General features: G+C 45.0%; 2 protein-coding genes across 3 annotated transcripts in view; one reads left to right on the top strand and one right to left on the bottom strand.

The window, feature by feature from the left end:
• The window catches only part of LOC144690887 (SEC14-like protein 5), a 28,586-nt gene extending 16,229 nt beyond the window's left edge, over positions 1 to 12,357 (top strand). Inside the window, exons 8-16 of the mRNA XM_078558760.1 lie at positions 185 to 374; positions 1,157 to 1,245; positions 2,797 to 2,867; positions 4,484 to 4,655; positions 5,490 to 5,624; positions 6,006 to 6,143; positions 7,367 to 7,615; positions 9,138 to 9,313; positions 9,952 to 12,357. Coding sequence (XP_078414886.1) covers positions 185 to 374; positions 1,157 to 1,245; positions 2,797 to 2,867; positions 4,484 to 4,655; positions 5,490 to 5,624; positions 6,006 to 6,143; positions 7,367 to 7,615; positions 9,138 to 9,313; positions 9,952 to 10,057 — 1,326 coding nt within the window. The 3' untranslated portion in view covers positions 10,058 to 12,357. The remainder of the gene's footprint in view (positions 1 to 184; positions 375 to 1,156; positions 1,246 to 2,796; positions 2,868 to 4,483; positions 4,656 to 5,489; positions 5,625 to 6,005; positions 6,144 to 7,366; positions 7,616 to 9,137; positions 9,314 to 9,951) is intronic.
• Positions 12,358 to 14,801: 2,444 nt separating this feature from the next.
• Positions 14,802 to 24,309, bottom strand: part of telo2 (TEL2, telomere maintenance 2, homolog (S. cerevisiae)) — a 30,058-nt gene continuing 20,550 nt past the window's right edge. For both annotated transcript variants that reach the window (XM_078558758.1, XM_078558759.1), the window contains exons 16-21: positions 23,229 to 23,405; positions 22,383 to 22,474; positions 18,265 to 18,364; positions 17,966 to 18,030; positions 17,166 to 17,281; positions 14,802 to 16,086 (exon numbers count right to left, since the gene is read on the bottom strand). In XM_078558758.1, the coding sequence (XP_078414884.1) occupies positions 15,983 to 16,086; positions 17,166 to 17,281; positions 17,966 to 18,030; positions 18,265 to 18,364; positions 22,383 to 22,474; positions 23,229 to 23,405 (654 nt within the window). In that variant the 3' untranslated portion in view covers positions 14,802 to 15,982. The remainder of the gene's footprint in view (positions 16,087 to 17,165; positions 17,282 to 17,965; positions 18,031 to 18,264; positions 18,365 to 22,382; positions 22,475 to 23,228; positions 23,406 to 24,309) is intronic.

Here is a 24,309-nt window from a genome sequence, read left to right as displayed (position 1 = left end):
ACGTGTTCAGTGAATGCTGGTGTAAATGCATTGTTTGCCTTCATCTGAGATTACAGGTGTAAATGGAGTGAGTGCTAGTGTGTCTTTGTACTGGTGTGAATGGAGTCGGTGTGGGAGCCCCAGCCACTGGTGTAAATGCTGTGAAGGAAATGATAACAGAACCTGCCACTGTTGTGTTTTTCAGATTCCCAAGGATGAACACATTTTGCGTTTTCTGCGGGCTCGGGATTTCAATATTGACAAGGCGCGAGAGATCTTGTGTCAGTCACTTACCTGGCGCAAACAATACCAGGTGGACTATATTCTCGAGGTGTGGAGACCCCCACAGGTGCTGATCAACTATTATACAGGAGGTTGGCATTATCATGACAGAGGTAATCCTTCAGGTTAATTGCTTTAACTGGCCTGGTAGTGCTCCTAGGCCCAACTCCCACATAGAGGTCCTGGGTGTGACGCCACTTTCATGGTGACTAATGGGATGTAGGAGGGTTCAGGCCATTAACGGATCATGGATTCAGGATGTTAGCTCCTCCTTTACTCACAGGCTCTGGTTTTTCTGTCAATTGAACAAACATTTGTTTTGTTTGGTTGCTAACCATGGAGTGAATGGGGTTTGTGCTGCCTTTCTGTCAAGCTGCAGGGTTTGTTATAACACATAAGTCTCCTGATGCATTGCTGAGGATCCCTCATCAACAGAGCTTGCCCCAACCCCCAGTGAGGGAGTGCTGTGGGTTTCATTGAAAGGTGCAGCTTTCTTTAATGAAAGCGTGATAAGGACAGGAGTGAGCAGCATGATCCATCAAGCCTGTCCCATCACAATATGGTTCCATCTGTATATCCTCACCCCAGCGCCAATCATACAGACTCCTGCATGTGGCAAAAAAAGGGGAACCCTTTGACCAATGGAGGAAAAAAATTCCTGGGCAATTCCTCTTTGATCCCCACAGGCAATCAAGCTAAAGAAGACCACACAACCACTGGCATCACTGGTCCCCATTAACCTATTCGCTTTCTATAAGATGGTGCCAAGCAGATACCTGGCAGCTCTCTGGGGATAACATAGAGGGCTACTAGTGACCAGTCAGTTTTGGGGAACTTGTGGTGGGTCTGCAGCTTTGAACGCAAATCTTGATTTCCTTCTTTTTCCTTGACCAAGATGGACGGCCATTGTACATCCTGCGCCTGGGACAGATGGACACAAAGGGGCTGCTGAAAGCTGTGGGGGAAGAGGCCATTCTACGACATGTGAGTCAGTCAGTGATACTCATTCTCGAGTGCTCATAGGAACCCAAGAAGGCCACTCAGCCCCTCAAGTCTGTTCTGCCATTCAATTAGATTGTTCATGCTCTTTATCTTAACTCCATTTAGCTTTAATGCCTTTGCCTAACAAAAAAATATCAATCTCAGTTTTGAAATTTTCAAATTAACCCCTAGCATTCAACAGCTTTTTTTTTAAGGGAGGGAGTTCCAGATTTCCACTACCCTTTGTGTGAAGAAGTACTTCCTGAAACCACCCCTGAATGGTCTGACTCTAATTTTAAGGTTATTCTGGACTTTTCCGCTTCTATTTGTTCAATTAAATATTTTGATAATTTTAAACACTTCAGTTAGATCATCCCTTAATCTTCTTTACTCGAGGGAATACAAGCATAGTCTGTGCAATCTGTCCTCAGAATTTAAACCTATTAATCTCCGTATCATTCCAGTTAATCTGGCCTGCATCTCCCCCCACCCAAGGGTGACATAAGTCTCTGACTTGACACAGATTTTTTTAAAATTGGAAGGACGTTTAAAATGGGACTTGAACTTACATGGTCTAGATTATTAGTCCGGTAACACAACCACTACATCAACAGGGCTGACTTACTGCAAAGATTTATTTTTTTCTTGAACCAAATGTTCAGCTCCTCTCTGTCACTATGGGTTTCTGTTCAGAATTCAAAATTAGTGAGAAGAATCTCTGAATGTGTCCAATGTAACTATTCCAACACTGTCCTGGTCAGTGTCCCATTTTGCACCTTCCATAAACCCTTTTCGAACTCTGCTGCCCCTGTACTAACTTCCACAAAGTCCCAATCCCCCATCACCCCTCTGCTGTCTGACCTACATTAGGTCCTGGTCAAGCGACATCTTGTTTTTAAAAGTCCCATCCTTGTTTTTAAATCCCTCCACAGCCTCACCCCTTCCTATCTCTGTAAAGTCTTCCAGCTCCACAATCTTCCTCTGCTGACCTCTTGAGCATTCCCTGATTTTAATTGTTCTATCTTTGGTGGCTGTACCTTCAGCTGCTGAAGTCCTAAGCTCTTGAATTCCCTCCTTAAACCTCTCCGACCCACCACCTCTTTCCTCCTTTTAAGATGTTCCTTATAACCTACCTCTGCCAGCAGTCCTAAGATGCCCTTATGTAGCTTGGAGTCAAATTTTGATTGAAAATTGCACCAGTGACGTACTTTTGGGCTGTTTTACTACATTGAAGATGCTATATAAATACATTTAGTTGTTGTTAATTGGTGAAGAGGAGGGTGATTAAAGGTCTCTTTCTGGCCATTGTTTTAATGATGGTTAGGTGTGGCTCCATCTTCTCCAATACCTGTGGCCAATGCAACATGTGCTTGTAAGATGGACATGTTGGTGCCATCAGACAGATTGGTGCAAATGGGTCAGACTCACAAATCTGCAGCTATGGACCACAGGCTTTCTCACAGGTGGGCAATGCCTGGGGTTAGGCTGTGCCTTGAAACCTCAGCACTCACCCTGTGCAGTTGGCATCACTCAAAGCTCTTCCTTTCTTTCCAGGTTCTGTCAATCAATGAGGATGGGCAGAAGAGATGTGAAGAGAACACCAAAGTCTTTGGCCGCCCAATCACGTTAGTGAAGTATTGTACACTCGCAATGCCTCCTCCTTATCTGTACCACTCCCCCCGGCCGCCACCACATTGTTCCAAAGGTGCTGCCTCTTGCTGGGATAAAGTTTCACAAGCATTCTCACCCTCACTTATTCACTCACTCCTTTTCCCTTACTTTCCTTCTTCAGAGAATGTCCTGCGTATAATTATCTAGTTTTGATATGAATATTTGATTCAGTTACACAAGAGATCAGGAGGTGAGTGCTCAGTGGATGGAAATATAGGAGAGTTGTTGCAGCTCGGTTGTGAATGATTGTGGTGATAATTCACCAAGGCTGGGGAGACAGTGGAAGGTTTCTCCAAGCTGGGATGGGGTTAATACAGCAGAGGCAAGGATGGTATAGGCTGGGACAGTGGGGATGCAGGGGGAGGGAATGGGACAGAAAAGGTACAGGGGTGATAGGTTGGGACAGTATGGCAGAGGCAGGAGGTGCTGGGACGGTGGGCAAGAAGTGTGAGGGGCTGGGACAGTGGGCAGAGGCAGGAGCCTGGACAAAAAAGCAGAGCCATAAAGATCTGCACACAACAGCAGCTGGAATGGATGAACCCTTGACTTGTCAGCTTCCCAATTGTTGATGTGCTGTTGCCTTCTTACAATGGGTCGGTGAGTAACTCTAGTTTATGACTGTGTTATGGAACGGCTGATGGTAAATACTGAGCTGCCCAAATCCCAGAGGGAAACTTGAAACAACTGCCAAAACAGTTTTTGCAATTTGTAAAGTATGAGGAGAAGTTCTGAAATCAGGAAATGATGTCCTTAACTACTTGTGATGATTTTATAGTAAACGTTTATTAAAAGAAAATAGGTAAAAAAAACCACAACTACACTTAAACACAAGAATGGCTTCACACACTAAATATTACTTTAAAACAGTTCCACAAGATCTTAACTTAACTACCCTCAGAGCCAACCATCCCATTTTGTTTAGCAACTATCCTTATCAATTTCAAAATCTATAGAATTCCTGTAATTTTTACCACACAGTGCTTTTTTTTCTTGGAATGTCTTCTGAGGTTGACAGAAACTGGGTCTTCAGGTCTAGGCTTGTTCACACCGTCTTCTGGGAGCTTTGCCTGGCTGTCCTGCTGTCTTCTGGGAGCTCTAAGCAGTTATCCCCACCTAGGCTTCAGTATTTCCTTAAATGTGTTCCTTCCCTTTGATCTCTCTATTGTCTTAACCAGTCTCTTCAGAAATGCTTTCTTCTCAGAATTGATTAAACTTGTTTCTTTACACTAGCTCTTAGGCTTATAAGAAACAAACTTACCCTATATTTACCCTACTTACACCTTTTTACAACCTGCATTTATCCCCCTTCATACTAAAACAACTCAATTCAAAACTACTCCTATTATTGCTTTATGTAAAACTCTGATTGAAGTTCCTCTTGATTGATTAACATATCAAAACCACTTCTTACTGTTGGTTTTAGACTCTTGCAGTCACTCTAGCTCTTACTCCAATTACCATATTTACAAATCCCCAACAGCCTGTCTTCCAGTACACAAGAAACATGACAGGGTTATTAACAGATGGAAATTATTATAATTTCTTGTTTTCTTGACAATTGAATGGGCAGATCGTGGACCTGCCTGGTTGACCTGGAAGGGCTGAACATGAGGCACCTGTGGCGGCCAGGAGTGAAAGCGCTGTTGAGGATCATTGAAGTGGTGGAAGCAAACTACCCAGAGACATTAGGCCGGCTGCTGATTCTCAGGGCACCTCGAGTGTTCCCTGTCCTCTGGACACTGGTGAGTCAAAAACTGATGCTGCTCCTGCCTATTCCCCAGTTTTGCTCCGTGTGACCCCCCTGTACATCCAACAAGCGTCCATTCATTAGTGCCCAGATGGTGACAACTGAACAGAGGAAGTATCGCAGAGAAGCGTGTCCTCACTCAATATCCAAACACATCCAATCACCAGCACCCATCATTGGGCAGCAGCAGGACTCTTGGCTAATTTTTCCCTCTGCAGACCAGGAGTATCATCTGAGATCAGCTAATCCTGAAACTTTCTGTCTGTACAGTTCGAGCTGCTTTCAGACTGGTTTAAATACATCTCACTGTTACAGCATCTGACACGTGGTAACGGTAACGGTAACAAAGTGGTTCTATTTTACCAGACTAGTAATCCAGAGAACGTGAGATCATATCCTGCTATACCTGTTTGTTGATGATGTATTCAATTTTACAAATCTACCAATAAAAAGTTGGTCCCACTGAAAGCAGCCATGAAGCTTTTGGATTGTTGTAAAAACCCAACTGGTTCACAATGTCCATTTGAGAAAGAAATCTGCTGTCCTTACCTGATTTGGGCCTATATGTGACACTAGTCTCATACCAGTGTGGTTGACTCGTAATTGCCCTCGGAAGTGTCCGAGCAAATTGCTCAATTGTATCAAGCTCAGGATGACTAGGGGATGGACAATAAATGTTGGACTTGCCAGTGACCTCCACATCCCGAGAATAAATAAATAAAGAAAGGAAGAGCTGCCTGGACTATCCTGAACTCTGTACGTTTGGGTAGATACCCTAGTACTGGACAGACAGCCTGACATGCACCTCTTGATTCTTTGTGTTTTTCAGGTCAATCCATTCATCAACGAAAACACACGTCAGAAATTCCTCATCTACAGTGGCAATAACTACCAGGGCACGGGAGGGCTTGTCGATTACATCGACAAAGAGATTGTTCCTGATTTCCTGGGTGGAGACTGCCTGGTAAGAGGTGCTGGTGTGGAAGGTCAGTCATGCAGTGTGAAGGTGGTGCTGGGGTGGAGGGGGATAACGAGGATGGTGAGAGTGGAGGTGGGTGCGGAGGAGGTGCAGGTGTTGCCGTTCAGGCTGTGTAAGGGACAGTGTTACAAAATGCTGTCAGTGACAGTGACATGGTAACTGTGGAAACCTCAACAGTTGCCACCTTTCAAATAATTTCATGTTGTTCTGTTTGGAACAGCTGGTTAGGATCCATGATATGGGAAGGTGTACATGAACTGTGATAAGAAAGTAAATAGGCAAGTAGAATGTACATAGACTGTGAGAAGAGTGTGCTTGATTGAGATATTTTGTCAGTCATGGCTTTCCTTATGCTTCCATTTACAGTGTAATATCCCAGAAGGAGGAATGGTTCCCAAGTCCTTGTACCAAACAGAGGAAATGCTAGAAAATGCAGATCAAATCAAACTCTGGACAGAAACCATTTATCAGTCAGCCACTATCTTCAAAGGAGCCCCGCATGAGGTACTGAGTCACCAAGAACAGTGCACAGCTTGTGATTGTGTCTTGCAATTAGTTCCGTTGATTAAACAGTAACTGTGCAGTTACATCGAAAACGCCATATCCCGTTAAATAAACAGTTACTCTGCACAGTTACGCAGTGAATTATTCGTACTTTGCTAAATAAACAGTAATTTCAGTTACACAGTGCATGATATTTACACTGCAGAATGATTAGGAACTCTATACTTGCACAGTTTATGTCATAAAGTTTTCACCTACTTCCCCCAGGTTGGTCTGGCACTGTTCACATGAGTCTGTTTCTTTATTCCAGCTATGCTTTCTCCCTCAAGCCTGGCTTTTAATCCCTTTACTTCCCCTCTCCTCACCGTCCAAGGGCCCAAACACTCCTTTCAAGTGAAGCAGCATTTCACTTGCACTTCCCTCAATTTAGTCTACTGCATTCGCTGCTCCCAACGCGGTTTCCTCTACATTGGAGACCAAACGCAGACTGGGTGACCGCTTTGCGGAACACCTTCGGTCTGTCTGCAAGCATGACCCAGACCTCCCTGTCGCTTGCCATTTAAACGCTCCACCCTGCTCTCATGCCCACATGTCCATCCTTAGCCTGCTGCATTGTTCCAGTGAAGCTCAACGCAAACTGGAGGAACAGCACCCCATCTTCTGACTAGGCACTTTACAGCCTTCCGGACTGAATATTGAGTTCAACAATTTTAGATCATGAACTCTCTCCTCCATCCCCCCCCCCTTTTTTTTTCCAATAATTTATATAGATTTTTCTTTTCCCACCTATTTCCATTATTTTTAAATGTATTTCCATCCATTGTTTTATCTCTGCCTTTTAGCCTATTTTGATCCCTTCCCCCCACCCCACCCCCACTAGGGCTATCTGTACCTTTATTATCACGTTCCTTAGATAATATCACCAGCTTCAACACCTCTTCGTCCTTTTGTCTATGACATCTTTTGGTTATCTCCACCTATCACTGGCCCTCTATCCAGCTCTACCTGTCCCACCTCCCCTTAAACCAGCTTATATTTCTTTTCTATTTTTCCTTAGTTCTGTTGAAGAGTCATACAGACTTGAAATGTTTACGTGTTCCTCTCCGCAGATGCTGTCAGACCTGCTGAGTTTTTCCGGGTATTTTTGTTTATGTTTTGGATTTCAGGCATCCGCAGTTTTTTGCTTTTATTTTTGCTTCAATCTAGTTTGCTTTGTTTCGCAGAAGGCAGTTGAGGTCCTGGAGGCCTCGTCCGTCATCACCTGGGACTTTGACATTCTGAAGGGTGATGTGGTGTTTAACATCTTTCATTCCAAGCGGGCTCCTCAGATCAGTCGCAAGGATTCAACCAGCCCACTGGTTCCCCTCCCCAGTGGGAATAATGTGCAGCTGATAGAGAAGAGCTGGGTGCTGGGTGTGGACTACAGCCCAGTGGAAAAACCACTCATCTGTCGGGAAGGAGAAAGTATCCAGGTCCATTTACAGGGCTGCACATCAGTCCTTTTGCACTCTAGTAAATAACATTTAACAAAAAAGACCAAAAAAAACCTCCTGAATTCTAACATTCTATGCTGTACCTGGGAGTGTTTGATGGGACATTGTAGAGAGGTTTTACTCTGTATCTAACCTGTGCTGTACCTGCCCTGGGAGTGTTTGATGGGACAGTGTAGAAGGATCTCTACTGTATGTGTAACCTGTGCTGTAACTGTCCTGAGAGTGTGTGATGCTAACACTGGTGACCTTTACAGAAAACATTACATTCTCTGTCATTAATATCTGTCAGCTTGATGAGCCCAAAGTTTGATAGACTTCATTTATGATTTGGGCAACTAGGGATGGGCAATAAATGCTGGCCCAGCCAGCGAAGCCCACACACCCTGTGAATGAATAATAAAAAAATTGCAAGCTACAGGTTAAAAATAGTCAAGGATTGTAACTGTTCTATAATTGGAACTTAAAAAACTATTTTCCATTCTCCTCATACAGTATCCCAGGATTTAATGAACTGAAAAATTCCAGCCATGACTTCAATTACTTTTCTAATTTCTTTAAGTATCGGATGAATGCCCACTGATCATTTTCACATGAATATTTAAACTATTTAGTTTCAGTGACTGGTTCAATCCGAGGAGTTCAGTTTCCTTTCAGTCCAAACACTACTTTTCAACAACAGCGCACCTCGTATTTATGTAACACGTTTAAAATAGAAAAAAATTCCCAAGGTGTAGTCGAAAAAAAGGGAAAAAAAGGACACTAAGCTAAAAAAAATGTTAAGAGCGGAGGCCCAAAGCTGAGTCAGAGATGTGGGTTTTAAGGAGTGTCTTACAGGAGAGGGACAGAATACTAGACTGTGTAGCTGTTCTTTATCTCCCCCTCTGCCCTTTTCTTGCCCCCAGCCCTTCTCTTGCCTCATCAAAACCTTTCTAGATTCTCTCTCAGTATGCCATTTGGAGGTCTTGTGGCCCAATGGGTAGCACTCCTGCCTCTGAAGCAGAATCCTTGGGTTTAGGTCCCACTCCAGGACTTGTTGGCTGTGCAAGGACTGTTCATGATGTGGCCAAACTGGTTGATAATCACCTGCTAATCTTTCCAACATACCCATGGTGCACAGTAAGAATGGGTGAGAGGAGAGATTCTTGGTTAGTCATGCTTGTTGTGGAGTGGTGCCCCTCAATCACTTGTCTCTCTTTAAAAAAAAAAGAGATGCCTATGGTACCTGGCAGACTACAGCTAATTACAGACAGAGGACTGCATTGGGAATGTAAGCCTGAATCATGGGTTCAAGTTTGTGAAGCAGGCCTTGAACCCACAACCTCCTGACTCTGAGCTGAGAGTGATATTCACCAAGCCACAGCTAGCACGCAGAGGCAGGAAGTAGGATCTCTTTTAGATCAAAATGTTTTTTCATTGTGATTATAATCTCTGTTAGTTGTCTGGTGGTTTTGGCAATCCTGCCAGTTTAGGGATCTCAGGATCAAATGCTTTCTACCTTCAGGGTTCACACGTGACTCGCTGGCCTGGATTCTACATCTTGCAGTGGAAGATGCATAGTCCCTGGTCGTGCTCCTCAAACCTCCCTCGCGTCGATGATGTTCTGGCTTCTTTACAGGTCTCCTCCCACAAATGCAAAATCATGTTCTACACTGAGGTGCTGGCGTCGGAAGATTTCAGGTGGGTGTCTATCCTTTGCCTTCAGCTGACACATGAGCTTTGCCCCATCCAGCCCCCAAGCCCTCATAACTGCCCTGTTTCAATCAAGATGTCCTGATAGGGAACAGAGAGAAGCAGCAGCAGGGTGGAACCAGGGTCCTTGAGCTTGTAAAATCTGCTGAGTGGGTGGTTCCTCAGTAAAATGAGGGCCAGATTTAACTTCTTGGCTGGAGTGGGGGGTGTGTGTTCCCACTGATGTCTGTTGCCATGTCACCTTATATTGACATGGTCCCCAAGCCACTGCCTGAGCAGATCACAATGGCTGCATATCCTGATTGATAAGCTTAGATTGCTGTTCCTGCTTATCCTCCAGGGACCCACTCCTGCTGGAGGTGCATGTACGTAAATGTTAAGACTGTAATGCCTTCTATGCTCAAATAGCCTGCCAAGGTCTAGACTGGTGCAGCAAGACTAATGATGATAAGAAGATATGGAACCAAGGCAGATGGTTATCAGCCACGATCTCACTGAATGGTGGAACAAGCCTGGGGGACTGAATGGCATCCTCCTGCACCCATGACTTGGGTGTGTTCCTTGGGGGAGTACCTGCAGAAGAGGTGATAGAAGCACAATTTAATGATTGCCTTTTCTCTTTACAGGGGGTCCATGACTAGCTTGGAGTCCTGCCAGAGTGGATTCTCGCAGCTCAGTGCTGGCACCACCTCCTCCAGCCAGTCTCAAAGCAGCTCACACATTTCCAGATAGGAAGCCCTTGGACTGCGACACATTTGTCACAAGCCACTGAACCAGCGAACTACAGCTGCCTCAGGACCAGGTGCAACGTTGGCTGCTCCCATTAGCTTGGGTGCTGGTTGAACGAACACCAGCCTATCACTCATCTCATTTCAGTGCAATAATATCACAGGAGACTGTGTAGCATTTCCAGGTTTGATGTCCGCTGTATTGTACGAAGAGGACATACTTCACTAGTTTGGTCTCTTAGGCAGCTTTGAACATTGTCTTCCAGACAGAAAGGACAATGGGGAGGAAGAGCCTTTAGCTCAGTCTTCCCTGGCCCATGTACAGGGTGATCCATGGCATGGGCTCCTCATTGCCCATTTAGCCTCTCCAGCAAAACTTCAGAAGATCCAATCTTACAACTTAACTTTGTATTGCCCAGGACAGGAGCTATTCAACAGTCACCCTTGCAGGTTTGAAATCATACAGTATTTGATTGTCTATATATGCACTGAGCCATCACTCTTGTCCTAATGAGATTCACTCAGTTCTTTAACTGCTTTTGCTACAAGGAATTTTTTTCTAATTCAGAACTTACTTGATGCTGATTAATTTTATCCTCTAGGCCTGCAGTTCTGAGCCCATTGTCCTGGCTATATAACCTGCATACATCCCTGTTACTCATTTGTCCCGGCATCTTACAGACCTGAAACGTGACCGTCTGTACCCCCATCTTATTTTCTCTGGTGGCAACCAATTGAATTCCATAGTCCCTTTGTTGTCCAGATTACCCTTGTCTGAACCTTCTGCAGCATACCAAAGTACTTTTGCAGGTTGTATGTCACAAATTATTTAAGATGTGGCCTTGTGAATGATCTATGCAAAGTTAGGATAATAAGTTTCCTAAGTGCCTGTGATGCCTTTATTGCAAGGAGGATGAGTATAAAAATAAGGAAACCTTGCTACAATTGTACGGAGCATTGGCGAGACCACACCCAGAGTACTCTGTACAGTTTTTGTCTCTTTACTTAAGGAGGGATATACTTGCATGGCAAGCAGAGAAGGTTCATTGGGCTGATTTCTGGAATGAAGGGACTGTCGTATGAGGAAAGATTGAACAGGTTGGGCCTGTATTCATTGGAGTTTAGAAGAATAAGTGGTGATCTTATTGAAACATATAAAATTCTGAGGGGGATTGACAGGGTAGGCACTGAGAGGAGAATCTAGAAATAGGGGGCAAATTTGAAAATAAGGGGTCTCCCATTTAAAGCACAATTTTTTTTTCTCTCTGTGGGTCCTTGGTCTTTGGAATTCTCTTCCAGAGAAAGCAGTGGAGACTGGTTCATTGAATATATTCAAGGCTGACTTGGACAGATTTGTGATGTATAAGGGAGTCAAGGGTTATGGGGGGCAGGCAGGAAAGTGGAGTTAATCAGATCAGCCATAATCTTATTGAATGACGGAGCAGGCTCAATGGGCCGAATGGCCAAAATTCTGTAGATTCTGGGCTGAATCTTGCTCCTATTTCTTATGATCTTATGCCTGGAGGGAGCTGAAGGTATATCAGTTACTATCCTAATTCTAAAACTCTGCTCATTCATCAAGGACTGAGTTTCCCAAATCTTTGAGCATTATCTTAGACTTAGGCAGATTAAACTGCAATTGGCTTTCCTGGGTCCTCCTCCACTTTTATTGATCCAATTCTTCTGGATGGTACCAATCTCTTTAATACCCATAGCCCAGCCACATAGTGCCCATCCACCTTCTGATTTACAATTAGGTGGATTTTAAAATCTATAACCGAATTCTGAAGTTTGAACACAGATCATATTTTTTTAACTGAAGACTGTTAAACACCAGGGAAAAACCCCACTGGTGCATACTGCTACCAGAAATGCTTACAATTGACTGGGGTTACTTGTTACCAGGGGTGCCGCTGGCATTGGGGAGGGGGTTGGGGGGTTTACGGTGGGTGGTGGAGAAAAAAATAAAATTCCCTTAGCTTTGTTGACCCCCGATTCTCTGCTGAGGATTTCACAAATTTTGAACATCCTCCTCCCCCTCCTTGACCTCTTACTCCAGTGATACAACCCAGACCAGCGTTGGCTGCTGTAACACATGTAATAACTCCCATCTTAATGGCCTCACCTTTACTGTGACATATCCAGGATCAACCTGTACAGCAACTGGCCCGTGTACAGCACCCATTTAATCAGCAGGGTGAGGATCACATCTCTTGTCACTTTCCAGTCTGTGACTGGTCTGATAGCCACAAATTCTTCGTTGTGAATTCTCACAAAAATGAGAAGCAGTACTAGTGTGATAATTCTGGACCTCTGATGCCTCTTTCCAGCTTGCTGATGAATTTCCACTTCAAGGGCTTTTAAGGTAGAAACCAGCAAAAATTCCTGTCCTATACTTACCAGTGTTAGTAAATACACAATTTCAACCCGCCTTACAGAGAGGGGGTGTCCAATCAGTGACCCTCAAACCCATGGTGTATTTGAGCTACTGACACATAATTTCCTGGGGTTTTCTTGGGCGAGTTTGAATTTCAAGGGCTTGGATTTTTGAAGGGGCTGATGTTAGCTCCACTGAGTCAGTGGACAAATCCAAGGCCAAAACAGCAAGATCTGTTCATATCAGCAACTTAAGAACTCTGAACACCCGTTCCCAATAATTTACAAAGTTCACATGTGACTCCCCAAACTTCAGGGTGTGAGACTCCTTGGACACCCCTGTGATTGAGTGATTCCTGTCCCTGCACTCCGGACTGGTGCATGCACTGGGACAGGAGACTGGTAAACTATATTTTTGATGCATATATTTTTCTATGTATTTGTCTGATGTTAAAATTAACAAATTTGAAACTTTAAATGTAAAGTAACTGGAGATTTTAGTTATAGGAATGATCAGTTTTATTGAAGTACTGTACAATTTTAATATAGGTGTATATATGTGTTAAAATCTTCCTTTTTGAGGAGTTAGGTTATATGAATGTGTGTTGAATTCTATGCAAAACTCACTTTCTCCTTTATACTGTCTGACAAGGCAGGGGCTACTAGAACAGGTCAGAGGCTGGGTATTTTGACTCCCCAAAGCCTCTACACCACCGTCAAGGCACAAGTCAGGAGTCTAATAGAACACATTATCCTTGTTATAAAATAAAGGAACAGCATTTGTTTCTATCGGATCCAGCATTCTGAAAACTAAAACCTGCTGCTCACCTGAGATCACTCCTTTGTGTCGGGTGACATGTAGATGAATAGGACAATCCTGTATCGCTGTCCCTCCCCAACAGGTGCAGTATGTTTGAGGGTGTTCATTATAACAGTTATCATTTTTGAGCCACAGTTTGTATCTTCAGGCCCTATTACAACTCGAGTCACTCTCAAAGATGAATATTCCCACCCATCCTTTAAACATCATTACTGAGGGACTGAATGTCACTGTGGGTTAGATACTGGCCATGACCTCTGTGTCCAGGATTCAGACAGCCTAGACTCCTGGGCTAAAAGCTATCAAGTTTGCTGCCTGTATGGGTTTGTTTGTGAAATCAGGTTACCCCCACCTCCTACTGGCCAATAGCACAATACATAGTGGCACATTATTTGAGAAGGGTAGAGGGAGCTGTACTCTGTATCTAACCCCATGCTGTACGTGTCCAGGGAGTGTTTGATGGGACAACATAGAGGGAGCTTTAGAGACAACTAGGCTGCCTATATCTAACTATGCTGTACCTGCCCTTTGACTGTTTGAGGTTGGCACAGGGTTATCTATATGGAAAGGGTTCCTATGACCCTATAAGCACAAAATTAAAAAAGTCCTGATTTCCTCCATATTTTGTACTTATTGGTATTTGCAGCCTCCACAGCTTTAGCAATAGAGTAAAACACAAACAGCTTCAGTTGCTGGGCAAGTGACAATTGAAGGCTCTATCAGCCTGGAGAGTTCTACCTGTAAGGTAATATAGGTCCTGTATCAAACAACTCCTGTCTGTAAGATAATAGCTCCTGTATCAAATGGCTCCTTTAACTGGTGACACTGGATCCAAGCAGCTGGGCTCATATTTCCTACTAATTTGAATACTGTTATCTTACCTTGAGAATTAACTGGAAGGGGAAAGGAGATTATTGACTTTATAATTCCTTACAACTGACAAGCACTGTTACTTCTGTAAAGATGAAAATAAATACTTTTGTTTCGAGAACACTCTGCTCATTATTTGAAATGACGAGGAGAAAGAGAAACCAGCAGAAGAACGGTATCCAGCCGGTGCGACAAGTTTTACTCATCCAAAAACACGGAGCAAAACAAGTCAGACAGAACACAGCTGGCAAGCGTGCTAACCAGTGAGTGCCAGCCCAGGACTGTGCCTGGGCTGTGCTGATGCCAGTCAGGGTGGCTGAGGGGACTGGTCTCAGTGCCACCAAGTTAAGTACAATGCAGGTCTGGGCTCGACCCTGAGATTCCCCCACAGCCAAATAGCACAGGGCCACTTGCTGTCTAAATTTACACGTGATTGGGCAGGTACAGGGTAGCCAAGCAAGTAATCTGCAGCTTCAGTAGAGATGGGAGGTTGAGGAGGTAAAATTAAAGGCTGCAGAAGAACAAACCCAACAGTGAAAGAGGCAGTTACCCAGCTTTACTGGAGGGTGAGAGAGAGACAGACAGAATGAGCAATCTGCCACTCCTCATTACCCCTACCTAACATGGCAAAAAAATGAAAGCTGTACAACAAAACTCCAGCTGGTGAGTGAGAAAAAATATATATTCTGAAAATACAAGAAACCCCAGGTTGTGTTATCAGCACAAGAAATATTTCCCTGAATCTGAAAGCAGATTGGTCCTCAATGCTGCTCACACTTAATCTGCTGCAAGAGGTGTTGGTGCTGGGAAAACATGGGAGTTCTTCTGGCCAATTCTCCCAACCCTGGCACTGAGGCCAACTGTGCCCCTTCCCCCAGGAGGTAGTCACTAGTTCAGCACAGGAAGGGAAGGAAAGCTGAGACTTCTGGACTGTACAACTCAGCTGACACAACTTGATAAACTCACTTTGGCCATGAAGATAGTCACATGGATAAAACTGAACAAATCACTGAACATCAGCAGAAGGAAAAGGCCTCAAATGAATCACTATCCCACCTGGCTTTTTCTTTCTCACCTTTACAGCATTTGTTAACTTACACAGATGGTCACTGCTGCCGTGGGTTAAATATACCATGTTGTGTGGTGCTCACTGACACAAGTTAGGAAGTCACAAGTTCACTCTGTTGCATTATTTGTGGTATGATTTACTTTGGTCTCTCCAGTTTAGGGAGAATTTAGGCATAATTCCCACTCCTTGTTGCACAATTCCTGCTTAAATTGCACATGTGGTCATCAGGAACAGCAACGATGCACTTCAATGTTGAGCAACCTGCAACACCATGTGGCCACACCCCACAGGGAGACAGAGAGAGAGAGAGAGAAAAAGAGACAAACCCTAGTGAGAATCGGCACCTTCATCAGAGACAAAGATAGGATGTATGTAGGTTCCCAGAGAGACTCGATGACTGCACCTCCAGGTCAGAAAAGTAACAAGTCCGCAAATGTGCACAGACGTATCAGATGTGGAATTGCGAGACCATTATCCACTTTTTCATTGATAGTTCAACACTTCACTGAGTCCCTTGAGTTAACAGTTCTGTAACTACTACCAAACATGGGGGATAAAACATTATGGGTTCAGACTTCTCTCACCCATGTCAGCCTCAAAGGACATTCAGTTTATTGGTGTATCCCCCTCCTGTCCCCAGCTCCTGAATCTTGCAGTCCCTGCAATTGCTGGTGAAGCCTTCTGTCCAAGGCCAGACTCAGGCGGTGACTCACACTGCAGTTCATGGTGATTACAAGAAGTGTCCTTTGCAGTTTCCAGGAATGTTAACGGATGAGTCTGGGTGAGATGTCCAATTATTCTGTGATGGCACCAAGTTTCTTCTTGAAGTTTTCCAGTAAGAGCAAACTCTGCAAGGCTGACCCACGGCAACCTTCATCTGGATCATTCTCAGCAACATCTGGCAAGAGAGTAACATCTTAGGGTAAGACTGCTGCACTGGAAGTCGGACACTTCTGTACACGTTGGGAACTGGAGCACTCAGGGTAATGCCCACACCTCACATGTGGGCTGGGATTTCAGCAAAGGCCTGTAGCCAGAATTGGGGGTAAGGCAGGCAGACGGAATCCCAGCTACTAGTGCAGCAACTAGGCCCAAAGCCCATTTCATTGGGGGCCTGTAAGGCAGCACTTAGCTTGTTGGGCCTTCTATACTTCTCGTCAGTTGGACCCCTTCAAATCATTTGATGAAGGGGAGCCAGGGCCTTTTTCCATGCAGTCGGCCCATGTACCTGCAGAGAGATATGTCTGGATTCTTCCTCTGGATCCCAATCCCCAGAGCAACACCTGCCTAGTGCAAAAATAAAAACAAAAAACTGCGGATGCTGGAAATCCAAAACAAAATCAGAAACACCTGGAAAAACTACTGGCTGCTTGTCCCAACAAACCCCCCCACCCCTTAACCTAGCTTATATTTCACCCCTTTCCTAATTTTACTTAGTTCTGTTGAAAGGTCATGGGGACTCGAAACGTCACGGTGCTCTTCTCTGCCGATGCTGCCAGACCTGCCTAGTGCAGTTACACAGCAAGTCTATTAGGGAACAGGGTATCAATTTGAAGTCTCATTCAAACGACAGCACCTCCAACAGTGTGGCGTGCTCTCAGTACTGTCCCGCCGACAGTGCAGCACTCCTTCAGTACTGTCCCTTCCTCAGTACTGCAGTGAAATAGATTTTGTGCTCAAGTCTCTGGAGTGAGACTTGAACCCATGATCTTCTAACTCAGAAGTGAGAGTGCTATCCTTTGAGCCACAGCTGATCAGCTCCAGAATGTGGATAGTTTGAAGGATCAATGGCTCGAGTACTGTGTGATGCAAAGGGAAAATATGAAAGCTTTAGGACATTAATTGAGAAAACCCAGCCCATGCACATCCAACAGGTGTGGTCTGGAGCTGAGCCCATGTCCCTGAGCAGAAAGGTCCATGTCTAATTTGCTGCGTTACCCAGGTGATGAAGTATTCGGAACTCTGATGAGGACTCACCTGCAAGCCAGAATCTCAGTTCCAGGAGTTCGTCTGGAACTTCAGTCAGGAGGAGGTGGCTGGGAACACTCAGTAACACCGAGGAGACAGCGAACAATGTGCCCTGCCGCACATACCTGAGAGAGCAATAAGAGACCTGAGAATGGGTTATATACCCTCCCCAGTACAGGCAACTAACCAGAGAGCTCACAGCACAAACCATCAGGGCAATGCTACAATGACCCAACTAACCTAGCCCACACACCAAAAACTGAAATCCCCTATCCTACTGCAGAATGCTCAAAGAGCCTGCAGCAATGGCGATATACAGACTGGAGCTGGAGAGGCTCCTGGAGATGTGAGCCAGACACCAGATACCATTAATGGACACAAACCTCCTTCCCATCCTGTCCTGTCCCATCCCATCCCCTCACTCCACTGTTCTCTGGATCTTCACTGGGATAATGCACCATTGATCCCAAAATCACAAGGTTCCACCAGCGAGTAATATCAGCCAAATGACTGTCCTGATCCGACAACGTTCGAATGACCACTGGAGAAGTGTTCACCCAGAGCAGCATTGGGACTGCAATGCTTCCCATCGATCTAGATGTTGCTCGCACTCCTAGTCATTGCTCATACATGAACAGTAACGTTGGGTGTAGGAGAGCAGCTAGGGATTCAAGAGAAGGCAAGTGAAGAAAATCAGAGAGGGCAATTGAAGAGAGGCTGCAGCAGCAACACAGCACCGACTGTAAAAACGCAATTACAGGAGAGGAAGGGTTAACACCAAGGTCATAGGCACTTGAACTGTTACTCACACGTCTCTGTGATACCGAACAGCCCAGATGAAGTCCAGCAGAGCTTTCCCCATGTGGATGGCGATCTAGGGGAGGATAAACTCTCTGGTTACTCAGCTAATGCTCCACCTAACCCTCAAATTCTCACATTATAGAAAGTCTTACACCAAGCACCAATGCTTATGTTTAAATGGCTGGTCACTGTCGCATGAATCCTACACCCGAAACAGTCCAGAATTGTGCCCCACACTCAACCCTGCAGTACTGTAACAGCTTGTCTCGCGTTGCTCACCACCATTATTCCCAGACCCATCACTCACCGGGATATTCACAGAAAAGTACACCAAAATTGCCAGTGTGTGAATTAGACGTCCCATCATCAGAGGCTGTTCAGCCAGGAAGTCAAACGGTGTCTGTGGCCTGTGGGGGAATAAAGCAGTGGTAAGTGTACTCTAGAGGGCTGTAAAAGCAGTGGTCAGTGTGGTCTGAAGGGGTGTAAAATAATGTTCACTGTGGTCTGAAGGGATGTAAAGCAGTGGTCAGTGTGGCTATGGGGATATAGCAATGGTCAGTGTGGTCTAGGGGGGTATAGCAACGGTCAGTGTGGGAAGCAGTGGCCAGTGTGGTCTAGGGGGGTAAAACAGTGGTCAGTGTGGTCTGGGGACCACAGCAAGACCTGAGAATCTGAGCTGAAAGCCAGAGGCTTTCAGGGCCACAAACATGGGGGCAGGCTCAAAACTGCAGGTCTTCATTGCGGGGCAGTAACTTCAGCTTGTAATAGGTCTGTGCCATCTTTGAGTTCACATGGACCTGGGCCTGAGTCCAACGGCGGCTGGGGCTGTTGTGGTGACTGATCAGGAGTGCACAGAGCACTCTGCTCAGTCTCACTGTCTGGGTCTCTATCCCTCCTCCCCCACTTCTTTCCAGACTTTCCTCTCAATCTCTGCTTTGCTAGTTTGGCATTAATTACCCTAAGATGTCGTATGTTTCACACACTTGAGCAATTCAACTTGTTGTCCTTGTTGTGGGGGATGGAACGACCTGAATGGGGAGGAGAACCATCATTTCTCCGTGATGTGACTGATGAGTTTGAGGATTGTGATCGGTGAGATGATCAATTAAAAAAAAGGAAACCATGAACATAAATTCTTATGAAGGTTGTCACGAACATGTAATTATGATATAACAGATTTTAAGGACAACTGTTTTGAAGGTACATTTCTGTTTTCAAACCTTTACATTGAGTTTAAAAGACTTTTTCAAAAGGGAAGAATGGACCGAAAACATGGCACCTTTCTATGTTAGATCAAACCTTGTCAAATTCATGTTTCTAGAGTTGGCTACGAAGAGTCCTTAAATATGCAAAGACTCCTCTAGGGATGTCCATTGAATCTTCTAAAAGGTGTGAAAAGCCCTTTTACTTCTGAGGGAACAGGAGACAGGAAGGGACTTCAAAGGGCCTCAACATAATTAACTTCTTTGTCTGGTGGAATAATGACTCCTTGAAAGTTAACATAGCAGCCATTTTAAATTTTATAAAGTCTGGCAGAGAACAGCCATTTTGTGTGCAGAACCCCCAGGAAGAATTCTGAGAGACAACATCATGGGGGTTTTCTCTCTGCTACTAGGAGTCAAAGAGGAAGGTATTAAGAAATCAACTAAGATAAAAGCAAAAAACTGCGGATGCTGGAAATCCAAAACAAAAATAAGAATAAAAATACCTGGAAAAACTCAGCAGGTCTGGCAGCATCTGCGGAGAGGAACACAGTTAACATTTCGAGTCCATAGGACTCTTCAACAGAACTAAGGAAAAATAGAAGAGAGGTGAAATATAAAACAAAAACAGAATTAGCTGGAAAAACTCAGCAGGTCTGACAGCATCGGCGGTGAAGAAAAGAGTCGACGTTTCGAGTCCTCGTGACCCTTCAACAGAACTATAAGCTGGTTTAAGGCGGGTTGGGACAAGTAGAGCTGGGCTAGTGATAGGTGGAGATAGCCAAAAGATGTCATAGACAAAAGCACAAAGAGGCATTGAAGGTGGTGATATTATCTAAGGAATGTGATAATTAAGGATAGAAAGCAGGACAAGCAAGGTACAGATAGCCACAGTGGGGGTGGGGCGAAGGAATCAAAATAGGTAGAGATAAAAGGTAGAGATAAAACAATGGATGGAAATACATTTAAAAATAATGGAAATAAGTGGGAAAAGAAAAATCTATAAATTATTGGAAAAAAAGGGGCGGATTGGAAATGGGGTGGGGATGGAGGAGACAGTTCTTGATCTAAAATTGTTGAACTCAATATTCAGTCCAGAAGGCTGTAAAGTGCCTAGTCGGAAGATGAGGTGCTGTTCCTCCAGTTTGCGTTGAGCTTCACTGGAGCAATGCAGCAGGCCAAGGACAGACATGTGGGCGTGAGAGCAGGGTGGAGTGTTGAAATGGCAAGCGACAGGGAGGTCTGGGTAATGCTTGCGGACAGACCGAAGGTGTTCTGCAAAGCGGTCACCTAGTCTGCGTTTGGTCTCTCCAGTGTAGAGGAAACCGCATTGGGAGCAACGAATGCAGTAGACTAAATTGAGGGAAGTGCAAGTGAAATGCTGCTTCACTTGAAAGGAGTGTTTGGACCCTTGGACGGTGAGGAGAGGGGAAGTAAAGGGGCAGGTGTTGCTCTCTCCTCTCCAGGCATGAGAGCAGGGTGGAGTGTTGAAATGGCAAGCGACAGGGAGGTCTGGACAGACCGAAGGTGTTCTGCAAAGCGGTCACCCGCATCCGCCCTCACACCTTCTTCACCCTCCCAGAAACATGATAGAGTCCCCCTTGTCCTCACTTATCACCCCACCAGCCTCCGCATTCAAAGGATCATCCTCCGCCATTTCCGCCAACTCCAGCATGATGCCACCACCAAACACATCTTCCCTTCACCACCCCTGGTGGCATTCCGCAGGGATCGTTCTCTCTGGGACACCCTGGTCCACTCCTCCATCACCTCCTACACCTCAACCCCCTCCCACGGCACATTCCCATGCAACCGCAGAAGGTGCAACACCTGCCCCTTTACTTCCCCTCTCCTCACCGTCCAAGGGCCCAAACACTCCTTTCAAGTGAAACAACATTTCACTTGCACTTCCCTCAATTTAGTCTACTGCATTCATTGCTCCCAATGCGGTTTCCTCTACATTGGAGAGACCAAACGCAGACTGGGTGACCGTTTTGCAGGACACCTTCGGTCTATCCGAAAGCATGACCCAGACCTCCCTGTCGCTTGCCATTTCAACACTCCACCCTGCTCTCACGCCCACATGTCTGTCCTTGGCCTGCTGTATTGTTCCAGTGAAGCTCAATGCAAACTGGAGGAACAGCACCTCATCTTCCGACTAGGTACTTTACAGCCTTCCGGACTGAATATTGAGTTCAACAATTTTAGATCAAGAACTCTCTCCTCCATTCCCACCCCTTTTCCGATCCGCCCCTTTTTTTCCCAATAATTTATATAGATTTTTCTTTTCCCACTTATTTCCATTATTTTTTAATGTATTTCCGTCCATTGTTTTATCTCTACCTTTTAGCCCATTTTGATTCTTTCACCCCACCCCCACTGTGGCTATCTGTACCTTGCTCGTCCTGCTTTCTACCCTTAATTATCACATTCCTTAGATAATATCATCACCTTCAACACCTCTTTGTCCTTTTGTCTGTGACATCTTTTGGCTATCTCCACCTATCACTTGCCCTCTATCCAGCTCTACTTGCCCCACCACCCCCAAACCAGCTTATATTTCACCTCTCTTCTATTTTTACTTAGTTCTGTTGAAGAGTCATACGGACTCAAAACGTTAACTGTGCTCCTCTCCGCAGATGCTGCCAGACCTGCTGAGTTTTTCCAGGTATTTTTATTTTTGTTTAAGAAATCAACTGTTGTTCTAGTGAGAGTCCCAGGCAAATCTGCAAATGCCATAACCGCAAAACTACTGAGGAACAAGAAACCTCTGTCTCCCAAAACCTGCTTGATCTGCTGAGTCCACCTGAAAAAGGCAAATGCTGACTCGTGAACTGCAGAAGCCATCGCAGTTGCTAAGCCGAACTTAAAATTTCAACCCCTTCACTTTGGAAAGAATTAATTCAAGCAACAAGCCTGCAACGCAGAGACTGAATTGAAATCTCATCTTTAAGTATCTTTTTCTCTTATCTGCATTTTAATTTTTGTATCTGTATTTTAGTTAATAACTTTAGCACTTTTACTTAAGTAACTTTCAGCAGGAGTTTTGTAATAAACTAACCTTCATTGTGTTTAAGACTAAAGCTTGTCTGCTGGTTTATTTTTAAAGGGGCCTACATACATACACACACACAAATTCTTAGCTCATGGACCACTTTAAGGAAACTCCTTTTACATGGTTATGACAAGACTCACAGATGGAGATGTTACTGAAAGATATTACCTGTCATAATTCTTGATTAGGGGGAAGAAGAAATGTCCAGCTACTGAGCTCAGCCTGTTGGGAACAGCCTTGGGTTCTGGTCTTGATGTTCCCTGACAAAGAGGAACAATCAGATAATCTGTAAACACACCAAGAGCAGGACCTCTTCACACTGCCCTCAGAACAGAAGAGAGGTAGAAGACAGAGAGGCAGGGAGTGAGAGAGAAAGGCAGAAAATGAGACGGTAACAGGGAGAGAGAGATAGAGACGGCAGGAGCGAGGGTGAGGGCAACAGAGCCAGAGAGGGAGCGAGAGCAAGGAGAGACAGACGGAGAAAGAAAGAGAGAGAGGGATGTACACCGAGAGAGACAGACTGACCATTAGAGAGATGGGGGAGGGACAGAGAGAGAGAGATGCAGATTGAGACAGCTACACAAGAGTGAAAGTAAGACAGAAACATGAAATGTGTAAGAGATAGAGTGAGAAACAAAGCATGACACGGATGCAGTCTATGTATGCATGAGAGGGGGAGAGAGAGAGAGATGGGTGCGATGGGGGAACTGACAAGAGAGACAGGCTGTAAACAACCTCCTGTTTGCCTTAAACCAACCAATGCCCGACTCTGACCTAGTTCTGTGAGCCCTTTACTCTCTGGTTTCAGAAGCCCTACTCCAGGCTTGTCACATCCCAAACTGCAGGTCTATCAGCCTCTCCTGACAGGCCCGCGGCTAAATGCACCCAGCCAGACTGTCACCAGGACACTGCTGCTCACCCACCTCCCATCCTGACTCCCGCAATGCCCAGTCCCGACCTGGCTCCACTCAGCCAAGTCCAACCCAGCCCCCCCCACCCTGGCTATGTTCTTACTTTGGCGAAGCGACGGGTCTTGTTTTCTATCCTTTCCTTGATGATCTTCTTCCACTGTTGACTGGGGTCATGCAGATCAGAAGCTCCCTTCCTCAGGAGCTCAGTGAAGGTGCTCTCATTGGCTGTTCTCTGGCTGCTGTCAGGCTGGGATAATTCCTGGGCAGCCAATGCCAGGACCTGGGGAAACACAAAGCAATTTTCAAAAGTTGGTGGAACTAGGAGGAAGTTGCCAACAATGTAGGAAATTTCTTTAAAACAGTACGATAAAAGCAAAATACTGTCGATGCTGGAAATCTGAAATAAAAACAGAAATTGCTGGAAAGGCTCAGCAGGTCTGGCAGAATCTGTGAAGAGAGAAACAGGGTTAAAGTTTTGAGTCCGTATGATTCTTCTTCAGAACTAAAGAGAAGTAGAGATGTGATGGATTTTATGCTGTTTAAGAGAGGATGGAGCAGGTGGAGCAAGATAGAAGGTCAGGGATAAGTGACAGCTAAGAAGAGATTGACAAAAATGTCATGGACACAAGACAATGGGAGTGTTAATGGTAGTGGTGAAGAGTAAAGAAGGTGCTGATGGTGGCATAAAGGTAAGATAGCAGATGGTGTTAATAGCAGAACACGGTCAGCACGCTGTGAAAGCCAAACATAGAAAACAAGTGACAGATGGCGCTGTGGGAGGGGCGGTGGTTTGGGGAAAAATGATTAAAAAATGAACAAATAAATGAAAGAATAAAATAAAAAATTTTAAAACTGAAGATAAATAAATAAAATTGGATTAAAAAAGGGGTCAAGATGGAGGATAGAGTTCATGGTCTGAAGTTTTTGAACTCAATGTTAAGTCCAGAAGACTGTAAGGTGCCTAACTGGAAGATGAGGTGCTGTTCCTCCAGTTTGTGTTGGGCTTCACTGGAACATTACAGCAGGCCAAGGACGGACATGTGGGCATGAAAGGAGGATGATGTGTCGAAATGGTAAGCGACAGAAGGCCTGGGACATGCTTGTGGACTGAGCGAAGGTATCTGACAAAGCAGTCACCCAGTCTGCATTTAGTCTCCCCAAAGTAGAGGAGACTGTATTGGGAA

This window comes from Cetorhinus maximus, chromosome 15, assembly GCF_964194155.1.
Source record: "Cetorhinus maximus chromosome 15, sCetMax3.hap1.1, whole genome shotgun sequence".
In the NCBI taxonomy this organism is placed as follows: Eukaryota; Metazoa; Chordata; class Chondrichthyes; order Lamniformes; family Cetorhinidae; genus Cetorhinus; species Cetorhinus maximus.
The sequence above is the reverse complement of the archived record's forward strand: the minus strand, read 5'-3'. Positions and strand labels throughout refer to the sequence as shown.